At 42.1% G+C, this 15,241-nt stretch overlaps 1 protein-coding gene across 2 annotated transcripts in view; it reads left to right on the top strand.

The window, feature by feature from the left end:
- LOC122549740 (progressive ankylosis protein homolog B-like) overlaps nt 1-15,241 on the top strand; it is a 117,723-nt gene that overhangs the window by 85,837 nt on the left and 16,645 nt on the right. For both annotated transcript variants that reach the window (XM_043689675.2, XM_043689673.2), the window contains exons 9-10: nt 2,675-2,804; nt 12,370-12,493. In XM_043689675.2, coding sequence (XP_043545610.1) covers nt 2,675-2,804; nt 12,370-12,493 — 254 coding nt within the window. The remainder of the gene's footprint in view (nt 1-2,674; nt 2,805-12,369; nt 12,494-15,241) is intronic.

The following is a 15,241-nucleotide window of genomic DNA, read 5'->3' as shown; positions in this document are numbered from 1 at the left end:
AAGCCATGGCAGGCGCCCAGTCAGAAATGATGTTGGTGAGGGTCCATGCTTCTGCAATCCAGGATTGGGTGATGGTCAGCACTGTGGTTCCAGAGGGTCCAATCTGGGGTATTAGAGCTAACAGGGTCAGGGAGATGTCTCACATCAGTCAGAACTCTGGGTGCTTCTTGTCCAGGATTGTCCAGTTAGGTTGCTTAGAGGGAGAGGCCACTCTCAGTTTGTAAGGCCCATCGACAAGAAAAGGATGGGAGCGATGGTACCTGCAAGGGTGAACGGAAATGAGACAGGAGTCCCCAGATTTCAGGAGGGAGAGCAGTGAATGACAGCATGTCCTAGGGACTGGGAAGGGTGAACAGTGCAGGCTTGTGTAGGTGATTTGGGAGAGACAAAGCCTGTGAAGTTTATAGAAAGGGCTACCAAGAGCAGTCTTTATGTTCTTGGCATCTCACCAATATGTTGAGGCAGAAGCTGCAAGCCTCGAGCTGAGGAGCACTCACTGTGTCCTTTAATTATACTGGAAAAGGGAGGGCTTTAAAAAGAAAGAACATTGCACACAGACCCTGCCCTGTAGAGAACAGACAACTTCAGGGTCTGCAATTTTTGTTCTATTCACTCATGGGATGAGGGAATCACTGATGTGCCAGCATTTAATGCCTGCCCCTGGTTGTCGTTGAGATGATGGTGGTGAATTGTCTTCTGGAGGCACAGAAGTCCAGTGCTGTAAGTTGAGCTACAATGCAGTTAGGGATGGGAATAGTGAAGGACTGGCGATTTATATTTCCAAGTCAGGATGGTGACTATCTTGGAGGTTGTCCCCGTGTATCTGCTGCCTTTGTCCTTCTGGAGAGCAGTGGTCATGGGTTTGAAAGGTGCTGTCTAATGATCTTTTGTGAATTTCTGCAGTTCATCTTGTAAATGGTGCATGCTGCTGTTTGAGTATCATTTGGTCGGAGTGGATATTTGTGGATGTGGTACCAGTCAAGTGTGCTGCTTTGTCCTGGGTCGTGTCAGGCTTCCTGAGTGGTGATGGAAGCTGCACTCATTGAGGCAAGTGGAGAGTATTCCAAAAACCTTTCTGACTTGCTGCAGTATTTCTAGTTTCCGACTTGTAGCCATAGTATTTATATGGATAATCCAGGTCAATTTCTGGTCAGTGGTAACCCTGGGGTATTGATAGTGGGGGCTTCAGTGATAGCAACACCGTTAAATGTCATGAGCAGTGTCTTTTGTTGGAGATGGTGATTGCCTGCTATTTGTGTGGTACAAATATTACTTGCCACTTGTCAATCGAGCCTGATTGTTGTCCAGGCCATGTTGCATTTGGGCATGCACTGTTTCAGAATGTGAATAGTAACAAATAGCACCGAAGAGCCTCACTTTCCATATTCTAATGGACGGAAGCAGCTGAAGATGATTTGGGCCGAGGGCATTACACTATTGTGTTCCTGCTTAGATGTCCTGGGCTGAGATGAACTGACTACCCTTCTGCTGAGTCTGTCCTCCTGAACACATCCCAGGATGTCCAGGGGCGGCATGTACAAGGTTTGATTTTGTGTACATGACAATGTCCTGCTGTTGCTCAACTAGCCCGTGAGGTCATTCTGTCAATTCTGGCACCAGCCCCAGATATTTACGAAGAAGTTGTTTGTCGGGTTGACAGGGCTGTTTTGATGCCTGGTGATCCATCCAGTTTTATTTCTGCTGTTTCATTGTTGCTGGATAAAAGTGAATATTTTAAACTGTGCCATCTGTGTCCACTGCCAGCACTTGACTGGCTGGGGGGTCCTCGATATCGACTCTGGACACCTTGAAGGCTTCAGGTCAAACATGGGCAAGGGAAGAGTTACTCCCACTGATTTACCATGTGCTGTCCTCCCTCCGCTGCGGAATGGGTCCCAGGATATCTCCATAGTGTCAAGTACTTCCACTTCCAGCAAATGGGAGAACCGAACAGAGCAAACAAACAAAGCGCCGTAAGGTCATGGTGTTTAGGTCATGAAGCAAGTTTGGGAAGATAGCATGAGAAAACTCATTAGGGTTCACAGAAAGGAATCCTTCATGAAACCTAGCAAAATTGACACTTGGTGAACTTGTGTTAAAATTCCGTCCTTCGTAATTACTACTTTTGTATGGAGACCTGTTCTTCAATAAGTTGTTGGGGATATAAGCAGCATAGTATATTTAGTCTCATTAATAGAAAGTGGAAGGATGCACAAACACCAGACAAGGCAGTTAATTTCTTCTTTGCTAAGCAAGTATTACACAGATCCCACATAAAATGACTAAAGAGATGGTCAGGATAGCTGCTCTGTGTTGTGGCTGGACATTTGACCCAATAAAATTCAGAATGACCCATATCACTTGTACAAAGATAAAATACTTTATTCACAAGACTTGCAACCTAGCTACTCATCATAAATGTATGGATTTTCCAAGAGCCAGCATGTCTGGCAAGGCCTCAAGCAACAGTCAGCTTATCAGAACACAAATGCATTATCTGAGAAGCTTTCTGCTGCATACAATGTCTCATCAGTGATAAGGGAATCCTTGAAAAACTAAACCTCATACTTTTAACTAATGTTCTGACTCTAGAGGTAATTTTAGTCAGAAAATAGAATTCAGATAATCGTTAACTGTGATATTTTCTAACTTTAAATTTTTCCTATATCCCCAGTTGTGCTTTGTTGTGTTCTGGACTCCGCACCTGTCAGAGAAAATCCTGGTTAACCTGATAGGAGTAAATTTAGCTTTTGCTGAGCTCTGCGTGATCCCTCTGAGGATTTTCTCCTTCTTCCCTTTTCCAGGTATGACGCTTTATTAAAGGGCAACAGTATTCCATAGATGCTGTGATAATGTTGACTACCAAGTTGCACTGTACTTTTCAGAAATACTTCAAAATATTTGTTGATTTGAGTCTTCTTGCTATATAACTACCAGGGGAGAAATATAGAGTTTGACGCATTTATTCAGCTTTTGTATTTTTGTTTACTATTAAACAATTACCTTGGTCTGTTTCTTAAGTGTAGCCTGCTTCAAGACATTGAGAGAGGAATTCAGGGGGATTAAGGGAATGTGATGATGGGTAATGGTAACTCGTAATACAGAGCCATAGGGTAATGATCTGGTGATACAGGTTTGAAATTTGGTGAAATTTAAGTTCAGTAAACATCTGTAGTGTAAAAGTCAACTGACACAACCCTGTAACCACTATCAATTGTCATGAAAACTCATCTGAACCTTACATATTCTGTCAGTGTGATCCAGACGCACAGCAATGTTGTTGACTTTTAACTGCCCTCTGGACAACTAGGGAGTGGTGGAGCCTGTGAATAAACAACAAAAAGGAAAGCAAGAGTTGAGGGAATTTTAAAGACCAAATTTCATTTGTGGAAATCCTGATAGTATGTTATCTTTACTTCCGAAAGATCATTCCACATTTGTTTTCATCTGATGAAGTAGGTGCAGTAAAATATTGGCAAAACAATTTGCAAATGGCCCATGACCTCTCCCACAAAAAGAATGGTGAAATTCCTCTTGTTAAATCTACTGTAAAAGGTATTACAATGTTTAGTTTAAATATTTGCAGGGGGGTTCTTTTGGATTTTCTTAAAAGCTGTCATAACTAATATAATCTTAAATTGCTGGAACATTCAAACTCCTGTAAGCGTATGTTGTTCAGTTAGCTCAATTGGCTGAATGGCTAGTTTGTGTTTGGGTCAAGCATGATGTGTTCCATACGTATAAAAGCTATGCATAACAACATTGTGGGGCATGGTGGGCTAATGGAGTGGTGTTAGTAGCAGTCACCATCACCAATGGTCTTCACAGAATGGGTATCTTTTTTAGATTAGATTAGATTACTTACAGTGTGGAAACAGGCCCTTCGGCCCAACAAGTCCATACCTTCCCGCCGAAGCGTAACCCACCCATTCCCTTACATTTACCCCTTTACCTAACACTACGGGCAATTTAGCATGGCCAATTCACCTGACGTGCACATCTTTGGACTGTGGGAGGAAACCGGAGCACCCGGAGGAAACCCACGCAGACATGGGGAGAATGTGCAAACTCCACACAGTCAATCGCCTGTGGTACAATACCTGGGTTCCAGCGCAAGGATGACCGTTGTAGACAAAGCCCAATGTGATAGATCTCCAGAATGGGGGCACTGGGTGGAAATGGACATTTGGGACTTTGTGAGGTAAAATAGGACATGGCGCTTGTGTTTGGGGTGGGTGGGGAGAGTGTCACCTAGCAACTAGGCAGAGCTCATGGTGTCCACTGTGAACTGTATTCCACGCCATCACTCAACATTTTTCTAGAGCTGCAAAGTGGCTAGGATAGTGCCCAGAGTGGGTAGAGTTAGTGTCAGTTTGATGGGCAAAAGTACAAAGTCCAAATTTGCTGGATGCGAAGGCATGGGCTAGGCCAGTGCTCTGCTCTGACTAATCGGATAGTGAGGCAGTTTTGCTGGATGCTGTGGAGTTGGGGAACAGAACTAGTATTCCAAGGAGGATGACGAGAAAATTGGGCAGGAGGGCAGTGTCTGTGACAGAGCCCTTACATTCCAAGCCAGCCAGAATCTGATTTGACATTTGGTTCCAGTAGGTGTGGGCTGGAAATAGGACACCATTATGGAATGTAAAATTGTTATTGGTTATAGTGGCAGTGTTTTATTTGGCGTTGTGGGGTAAGCATCAGCCACAATTGGTTTTGTCACTAATCCTTACTTCTGTAGAACACAGAACAGTATAGAATAGGAATGGGTCCACTGGCCCATGATGTTGTGCCCAACATGATGGCAAATTAAACTAATCCCTTCTGCCTGCTTTAGTCTATTTCATATCCCTCCATTCCTTGCATATTCATGTGCTTTTCTAAAAGTTCCTCAAATGCTCCTATCATGTTCTGCCAGGGGTAGTGGTGGAGGCAGATGTTCCAGTCTCCTACCGCTCTGTGTCAAAACAAATTGCCCCCCTCATCTTCTTTGAATAGTTCCCCTCTCACCTTAAATGCATGTCCCCTAGTATTAGACATTTCAACTCTGGGGAAAAATATTCTGACTGTCAACACTATCTATGTATCTCATAATTTTGTAGACTTGTACCAAGTCTCCCCTCAGCCTCCGTCACTCCAGAGAAAACAACCCAAGTTTTTTCTAGCCTCTCCTTATGGCTCTCACCCTCTAATCTGGGCAGGATCTGGTAAATGGCTTCTGCAATCGCCAAAGCCTCCACATCCTTCCTGTAATGTGGCAACCAGAGTTGAGCACAATACTCTACTCTAAATGTGGCCTAACGAAAGTCTTATAAAGCTGCAACATGACACCCTGACTCTTGTACCCGGTTCCTTGACCAATAAAGGCAAGCGTGCCATATGTCGCCTTGACCACCCTATCCATTTGCGTGGCCACATTCATGGAGCTATGGACTTGAAGCCCAGATCGTTTGGTACATCAATGCTGTTCAGGGTCCTGCCATTAACTGTATACTTCTCCTTTAACGTTTGATTCCCAAAGTGCAGCACACTTACTCGGATTAAACTCCATCTGCCATTTCTCTGCTCATATCTGGAACAGATCTATATCTTGCTGTATCCTTTGACAACCTTCTGCACGATCCACAACTCCACTGATCTGTGTATCGTTTGCAAACTTACTAATCCGACCATCTACACTTCTATCCAAGTCATTCCTATAAATCACAAACAACAGCTATCCCAATATGTGTTCCTGCAGAACACCACTAGTTATGTACATCCAGCCAGAAACGCACCCTTCAACCACGGACTAGTTGAAAGCCTTACTAAAATCCATGTAAACAACATCTATTGCTCTACCCTCATTGATCACCTTTGTCACCTCCTTGAAAAAATCAATCTAGTAAGAAAGACATGACATGCCCTGCAGAAAGCATGCTGACTGTCCCAAATATGGCCATGCTTTTCCAAATGCACGTAAATCCTATCCCTAAGAATTTGTTCCAGTAGCTTCCCAACCACCAATGTGCGACTCGTAGGTCTACAGTTTCCTGGATTATCCCTATTTCCCTTCTTGAACAGAGGAACAACATTAGCTATTTGCCGGTACCCTGGGATCCCTCCAGTGGCTAGAGAGGATACAAAGATCTTGGTCAAGGCCCCAGCAATCTCCTCTCTTGCCACTCTCAATATTCTGGAGCAGATACCATCATGTCCTGGAGACTTATCCATCTTTATTGCTCTCCAAGAGATCCAACATGACTTCTTTCTTATCTCAAATTGCCCCATCACATTCGCATGCTCCATACTAATCTCACTATCCTCCATATCCTTCTCCTGGGTGAATACTGAAGCAATTTAGGATTTCGCCCATGTCCTTTGCCTTTGAGCACAAGTTTCCTCCTTTATCCTTGAGTGATCCTACCTTCTCCCTCATTCTTCTCTTGTTTTTTAGTGTATGGATAGAATGCCTTGGGATTCTCTATAACCCTACTGGCCATGTCATTTCATGGCCCCTTCTTGCTCTCCTAATTCCCTGCTCGAAGTTCTTTCCGACTTTCTTTATATTCCTCCAATTTTAGCTTCCTAAACCTTACTTATGCTTTTTTCTTTTTTGACTAAATTCACAACCTCCCTCGGTCTCCAAGGATCCCTTACCTTGCCATCCTTGTCCCTCCTACTGGAACATGTTGGTCCTGAACTCTCCTCAGTAGGCCTTTAAACCACTCCTACATGTCATATGTGGGCTTACCCGATAACAGCTTCTCCGTTGCTCTCGCCTTATACTGACGTAATTTTCCCTCCTCCAATTTAGTACCTTCCCACAAGGTCCTGACTTATTCTTATTCGTAGCTATCTTAAAACCTTGAGGAAATGTGATCACTGTTTCCAAAGTGCTGTCCCACTGAAAGGCTGGTCACCTGACCAGGCTCTTCTGCAAGTTATGTGGGGTGAGATCAGGTTGGAATCTGACATGTAGGCTGTCAAAGGAGCAGGGTAGGTAGTAAATAAGGTGAATTTAGTAAGATGTGGCAAAAAAAAAACACTCTACCTTGTGTCTAAATAAAAGAACATATTTGGATTTGTCCAGAAGCTTACCTGTGTGTGATGCTCCCTTACTGGACTATTTGAAGATGTGGGTCTACAACTGGAATTAGGAAGGAATAGCAGTGACTAGTAGAGTGTGTTCAGAGGGATATAGCAACAGACAAGTAACGTATGTGGTGCGGTGGTTAAACAGTGATAAATGTGAGTGCGTGGGTTATGTGAGAGGATAGTGTCAGCTATGGGCATTGTCGCTTTGTGGCTACTGTGCTATTATGCTGCTGATATGTGGCCAATGTTTATCTGGATACCAGTAGCTTTTCAAAGGTGACATGAGGGCTAAAATGTTCGCTGAGAGGGGTGAGGTGAATTTTTAAAACATATCTTACCAAAAATATCTCGCCAGACCATGTAGCGAAAGTGCCTGAAAAAGCTTTTGACACTGGTCCCACTAAGCTAAAAATACATAAGAATCAACTCTTAGGTACAATTTTAGCCATTCATTGCCAGATATAGCAGAACTATATAAAGCAGCAACAAGCCCCAGGTTATCCTGAAATGGAATACTATCCTCCTTTACCCTAGCCCATCAAACAAACTACCCCTAACCTAGATATCTATAAGAGCTACCTTGTACTCAGAAAATCTTACTACCACCAATCTTGCTGACCATCAAACTTATCTTTCTGGCCGTAATGTTGTTTATGTTGTTCGTGGTTCACTCTCCTCAAATGCTATCCCACTCACTTTCAAATGTACTGTCATCATTTCTCTCTGCCAAACTTAATTTAACCCCTATAATTTTGTAAACAATCAGCTCCACCTTTTCCTTTCCAAAGTCCTTGACTGTGTCATTACATCCCAGATCCATATTCTCACCTTTCCTGGAATTCCATATTTGAATTCCTCTAAACAGTTTCTTCTCCATTACAATAATAAAATGGCCAAGATTAAAGTCACAAATAGCATTCTATGTGACCACAGTGGTGATCCTTCTTGACCTTTCTGTAGTCTTTTGCTGGAGAAATGTAGCAGGTCTGGCAGCATCTGTGGAAGGAAAACACTTCTTCAGAACTCTGTTGAATGAGAAAATATTATCAAAATGGTATGACCAACTACAATTTGTTTGTTTCAGATCTCCAGCGTCTGCAGTTGTAAAGTCCTAGAGATGTACAGCAGGGAAAGAGACCCTTCTGTCCAACTCGTCCATGTCAACCAGATAGCCTAAATAAATCTAGTGGAGAAAGTGAGGTCTGCAGATGCTGGAGATCAGAGCTGAAAATGTGTTAATGGAACAGCACAGCAGGTCAGGCAGCATCCAGGGAACAGGAGAATCGACGTTTCGGGCATAAGCCCTTCTTCAGGAATTCTGAAGAGGGGCTTATGCCCGAAACGTCGATTCTCCTGTTCCCTGGATGCTGCCTGACCTGCAGCGCTGTTCCAGCAACACACTTTCAGCTAAATAAATCTAGTCCCATTTGCCAGCATTTGGCCCATATTCATATACCCATCCAGATGCCTTTTAAATGTTGTAATCGTACCGGTATCGTCCACTTCCTCTGGCAGCTCATTCCATACACTCACCATCCTCTGTGAAAAAGTTGCCCCTTAGGTCCCTTTGAAATCTTTCCCCTCTCACCTTAAACCTATGCCCTCTAGTTCTGGACACCCCCACCCCAGGGAAAAGACTTGTTCTATTTATCCTATCCATGCCCCCCATGATTTAATAAACCTCCTATAACGTTCCTCAGTCTCTGATGCTCCAAGGAAAAAAGCTTATTCAGCCCCTCCAATCTTGGCTTCATCCTTGTAAATCTTTTCTGAACCCTTTCAAGTTTCACAACATCCTTCCTATTGTACACAATATTCAAATAGTGGCCTAACCAATGTACTACAGCCAAAACGTTTAAAGTGGGCGGCACGGTGGCACAGTGGTTAGCACTGCTGCCTCACAGCGCCAGAGATCCGGGTTCAATTCCCACCTCTGGCGACTGACTGACTGTGTGGAGTTTGCACATTCTCCCCGTGTCTGCGTGGGTTTCCTCCGGGTGCTCCGGTTTCCTCCCCCAGTCCAAAGATGTGCAGGTCAGGTGAATTAGCCATGCTAAATTGCCCATAGTGTTAGGTAAGGGGTTAATGTAGGGGTATGGGTGGGTTGCGCTTCGGCAGGGCAGTTTGGACTTGTTGGGCCGAAGGGCCTGTTTCCACACTGTAATGTAATCTAATCTAATCTAAAAAAAGTGACCTCCCAACTCCTATACGCAATGCACTAACCAATAAAGGCAACCTTACCAAACGCCACCTTCACTATCCTGTCTACCTGCAACTCCACTTTCAAGGAACTATACATCTGCACTCCAAAATCTTTGTTTAGCAACACTCCCTAAGACCTTACCATTAAATATTTAAGTCCTGCCCTGATTTGCCTTTCCAAACTGCAGCACCTTAAATTTATCTAAATTAAACTCTATTTGCCACTCCTCAGGCCACTGGCCCATCTGATCAAGATCCTGTTGTACGCTGAGGTAACCTCCTTTGCTGTCCATTACACCTCCAATTTTGATGTCATCTGCAAACTTACCGTACCTTCTATGTTCACATCCAAATTATTCATATAAATGACAGTGGACCCAGCACCGATCCTTGTGACATACTGTTGGTTCCTGATGAAGTGCTTTTGCCCGAAACGTCGATTTTTCCTGTTCCTCGGATACTGCCTGACCTGCTATGCTTTTCCAGCAACACACTGATCTAAACATACTGTTGGTGACAATCCTCCAGCCTGAAAAGCAACCTTCCATCACCACCCTCTGTCGTCTTCCTTCGAGCTACATCTGTATGCAAATAGCTAATTCTCCATGTGATCTAATCTTGCTAACCCGTTTGCCATGGGGAACCTTGTTGAACGCCCTACTGAAGTCTATATAGATCATATCCACTGCTCTGCCTTCATTAATCGTCCTCCTCTTTGTGTTATTGCGTTGGTTCTTGTCAGTTTAGTTGTCACCAGAGGATAGCTTGCAATGGCTTTTCTTCATAGACCAAGCAATTTCCAGTGTGCTTTCAGCCATTGTTTGATATCATAGGCAGTGATTGAATTGACTGATAGCTGGCAACTTTAGATGCTAGAGTCCAAGGAGGATCACCCACTTAGCACTTCTGGATAAAAGTCGTGATTTGGCGATGCCAGTGTTGGACTGGGGTGTACAAAGTTTAAAAATCTCAACACCAGGTCAGAGTCCAACAGGTTTAATTGGAAGCACACTAGCTTTCGGAGCATCGCTCCTTCATCAGGTGATAGTGCACTCTAATTCATTCCAACCATACAGTTCATCGATTTCTATACTCCTCCAATTCAGATTTCATGTGCATCTCCACTCCTCCATGGATAGTGACTCCTTCAGTTGCCACAGTCCTAGGTTCGAGATCTGCCTCCCTAATCCCCTCCGCCTCCCTCCTATCTGCTCCTTTGTAATGTTTCTTAAAACTGCCTCTTTGAATTTTTTTTTAACATGTCCCTTTTTAATTTGGTTTTGTTATGTTTGATCATTTTATTTGATAACACTCCCATCAAGGACATCATGGAATGGAAGTTAAATATAGACAACCGTTGTTGAACTTGTGAAACTTAGAAATTTTACACCTGATCGGACACTATCTGCCTGTGACAGGGTTGGAGTGGGGAGTAGTTTCAGCTAGTGGTGGGTGTGTATAAGCAGAATGCCTTTATTTTCAATAAAGCTTTGGGTTTTTCTGCAAATCTATTTTCCCTTATGAATGCCATCCACTTGTCATGTTCAGATTCTGCAGCAGCTTGGTAGTTCCTACCCTGTAGTGGGTGAGCACCAAATCAGTGGCTTTCCTGATCAACCCATCCAAATAAGAACATAGGGCAGAACTCTTCCCCAGGTAATGGTGAGAAAGATCGGAAGATACAGTCTGAATGAAGAGATCTGATTCATGATATTGTGAAACATTTTTCCTCAGGCTCTAAATGGTGACTTTTTAGATTCTTTTCCTTAGCGGCAACTACCTTATTTCCATGTATTTGCATTGTGATAAAACACTGACTCACCTTATCTATACATCACTTCCAGTTTTCTACCCCAGATCTCTGGACCAAAGTTGAGGGATTTGTGTCTTTTACAATCCAGCGACTGGACGACAGTCAGTCCTACAGGCGGCTATCCTATGTTTGGAGGTCATGAAGTGAAAATTGACAGCTATTAACTCTGGAATGCATTAAAACTGGAGTCCCTCCTGGCCCTGCTTCAGGTCCATATGCATATGTTTTGCTCCCGTTCCAAATTGTTTGAATACAAATACACCAGTCAACATAGCTCAGGTTTTTAAAAACATTCTGTATTTGCATAATTGGAGGTGGGGTAATGCTTGTCCTGGATCATAAAAGATGATGATAGCATTATAACAAAAACACCCATATTGAGGACATAACGAGGCAAGCTTTAATCTTTGGATTTAGAGGGTTATCTGGGTTTTGCATGTTGAGAAATATTGAGTGAGGTGGTTGGTTGGTAAAGTGTGTTGCAACACACAATTCTCCATTCATTTAACTTCACCACAGTGTGTTAGTCCTCCATACTGCAGGTAGTATTTGTCGATTTGTAGTGTTTGCCTGTTACATACCGTGAATGCTATGGTTAAAGCATGTAATCAGTTGGTGAAAAATGCTCCATCCGATAATCTATATAAGATTTGTCCAAATGAAACCACACCTAGTGTACAAATTTAATTGTTATTGTAATTTAATTTTCATTTATTTATCACTTAGTGGACAATCAGTCATGAACCTCAATAAATTGCCCATAATGGTCACTTATAAATACTTACTGAGCAATTTTATTAATTTCTGTTCCTGGTAGAGTTCCTGTCTGCGCTAATTTTTTCCTGTCCTTTCACTCTCAATGCTTCCAGTCAGAACTAAAGCCTGTTGGTAATGACCTGGTTACCTGGCTGAGATTACTCTAAATACTTGATCTCCTGTGAGCTTGGACACTGTCATAAGAATACAGAAGCAGAATACAGCCAGATTTCTGTTTCATCACCCATCCATTGGAAAGCTTTAGGTCTGAGGAATTTCAGATCTTTGACCTTATGCATCATAACTGAAAAGATCAGTAAAGATCACAATATTTTGATTTTCACACAGATTGAAAGTAGGAGGTCTCTTTTGAATACACCTGCATCACCTAAATCTCTAATAGTGATACAGAAATAGATTTTAATTTGACTGTTTGAAACTAAAATGAACATCTGTTCACAAGTTTTTTTTTAGAAAACGAGGTGTACCACTAAATGTTGTTAACCACTCACTCTTTCTTACAGTTACAATTCGAGCACACCTGACTGGTTGGCTGATGACCTTGAAGAAGACTTTTGTACTGGCACCCAGTTCAGTGCTAAGGATAGTGCTTCTCATTACAAGTCTGATCATTCTCCCTTATATGGGGTTAGTATTAGTTATGTTTGTGATTACAATGTAATTCTTGGGTGGCTGTTGGACTTTGTGGCTTCTATCAAAAGCTTAATTATACTAACATCATCCATCGCATCAGCCTTGGGTCAGCATGCTCACCTCTGAGATAGAGATTTGTCCCACTCTAGAATTTTTGAGTGCACAATCCAGAGTCTCTCTCAATGTATAAGTTAGGAGGAGGCCGTTCAGCCCTTCAAGCCTGCTCCGCCATTCAATAATGTCATGGCTGTTTCTTTTATGTTTTGAATTCCACATTCCAATCTACTGCAATATCTTTATATTCTTGTTAGACAGCAGATTCAAACTGCCTTAAAAATATTTAATCCCCGACTGCCACTGCATTCTGTGGCACAAAGTTCCAAAGTTGCAAAAATGTTTAAAAAAATGTTTTTGCAACTCTGTCCTAAAAAGGGTGACCCCCAAACTTGTAAAGAGTTCCCTTAGTTCTGGATTTGCCCATAAGAGGAAATACTCTTTCCACACCCACCTTGTCAAGACCACTCAAGATCGTACATATTTCCATCAAGTTATCCCTCACTCAGAACCTCAAAATTGTAATAATGCAGAAAGCATGGATTTGGCCCATTGTGTTTGCATCAGCTCTCAGAACGTTTTAACAATACTAAGGCCCTGCTTTATCCCCAGAATCCAATATGTTGTTTCCTTTAAAGTAATTATCCAAAGCCCTCTCGAATGCCGCCACCACACTTCCAGGCTGTGCAAACCCTAACCCAAACCACTTGCTGTGTGAAAAACACTCATGAACATAAGATTTAGGAGCAGGAGTAGGGAATTCAGCCCTTGAGCCTGTTTGGCCATGCAGAAGGATCAAGAGTGATCAGATTGTAACCTCAAATCTGCATTCCTGTCCACACAATAACATCTCACCTCCTTGAAAAGTTGGTTTTATTTTCCTCTCGCCTTGCATTTACGTCTTTTACAAAACACTTTTAAAATGTTGCTGTCTGGTTCTTGATCTTTTTATAAGCGAGAATGGTTTGTCCTGATCTCCTCTGCACGGAACCCTCATCTCCACAGAAGTCTTTCCTCCAAAGAAAACCATCCTAACTTTGCCAATCTATCCCTGGAACTAAAATTTCTCATTCCTGGAACCATACATGTAAATATCATTGGCACTTCCTCCAATGTGTTCATATCCTTCCTAAATTGTGGCACCCAGAACTATATACAATACTTCAGTTGAGGTCTAATAGGTGTTCTTTATAAATTATCTCCCTGCTGTTGTACTCTCTGCCCCTATTAGCAAAGGCCAGAATGTTGTTTTATCTTTGACGGCTCTCTACCTGTCCTACCCCCTTTAATAAATTATGTATCTATATATCAAGATTTCTCTGCTCCTGCACACCATTCAGAATAGTGACCTCTATACTGTCTCTCCAGGTTATTTACACCAAAGTCTTTCACAAACCAATTCACCAAATTGGACTTCATCTGCCACCAAGTTAACACACCATTTTGATTTACTATATTGTCCTTCTCTCAATTTAGAGTTACGTCAAGTTTTGTCATCTGCAAACGTTTGAAATTGTATCCTGCACACCAAGATCTTGATCATTTATATATATTCAGAAAAGCAAAGGTCCCAATACATTATAATCCCTGCAGAGCTTCACTTCAAACTTTCCTCCAGTGTAAAAAAAATACCCAGGAATAAAAGTGAAACCCTGTCGATAAAACAAACACACAATGGTGGAGTATCTCTGTAGGTTTGGCAGCATCTGTGGAGAGAGAAGGAAATTTTAACATTTTAAGCCTGATATAAAACTTCCAATACAAAACAGGTTCTGAAGAAGTGTTGTATTAAACTCAAAACGTTAACTCTGTTTTTCTCTGTATAAATGCTGCCAGACCATCTGAGTTTCTCCAGCATTCTGTTTGTTACTTGTCAATCATTACCCTGTTTCCTATTCTTCAACCAATCTTGTTATTACATTGTCTCTTTTTTTTTAATTCCATGGTCCACAATTTTCCTCACAGGTCTGTTATGTGATACTGAATGAAATGCCTTTTGGAAGTCCAAGAATATCACAGAATGACCTTTGCCCTCATGATCTCTTTAAAAATCTGCAGTAATTTAGTTAGACATGATTTTCCCTCAACAAATCCATGCTGACTTTCTGAATTAACCCATGTGATTACTAATTTTATCCCAAATAAATGTATCTATAAGTTTCCATACCACTGAAGTAACTGACTGTAATTTGTCTGCTGTTGTTAGTCCCAATTTTTTTTTGAACAAAGGATTAATATCTGTAATTCTCCATTCCTCAAAACTACCCCTGGTACTCATGAAAATTGAGAGGTCATTGTCAGTGTCTCTGTAATTTTCGCTTCCACTTCCTTAGATATTTAGTCCTGGTAGTTGTCACTAAACTCAAGGGAAATCGAACTCCGTCTGGCTAACTTTTCCTGAAAAGATATCCACCTAACATCAGTCTAGTAAACTTCACCTGAACCTCCAATGCACTTTCATCCATCCTTAAAACTGCATAAAATAATCAAGATGTAGTCTCACCAATGTCCTGTATATCTGAAGCATAACATTCATAATTTCGCATTTCGTGTTCCTCTCGTAATAAAGGATAACATTAATCTTAATCACTTACTGTGACTGCATTCCATCTTCTTGTGACTCGTGCATGAGCAGCGCCGAGTTTGCTCTGGTCTGCACCTCAGAATTCCTGCAATCGTTCACTGGTT

The sequence above is a fragment of the Chiloscyllium plagiosum genome, unplaced genomic scaffold (genome assembly GCF_037043375.1).
Source record: "Chiloscyllium plagiosum isolate Xiang-an unplaced genomic scaffold, Cpla_swu_hap1 HiC_scaffold_5, whole genome shotgun sequence".
NCBI classification, from domain to species: domain Eukaryota; kingdom Metazoa; phylum Chordata; class Chondrichthyes; order Orectolobiformes; family Hemiscylliidae; genus Chiloscyllium; species Chiloscyllium plagiosum.
Note: the sequence above shows the minus strand (reverse complement) of the source record. Positions and strands in the feature narration are given on the sequence as shown.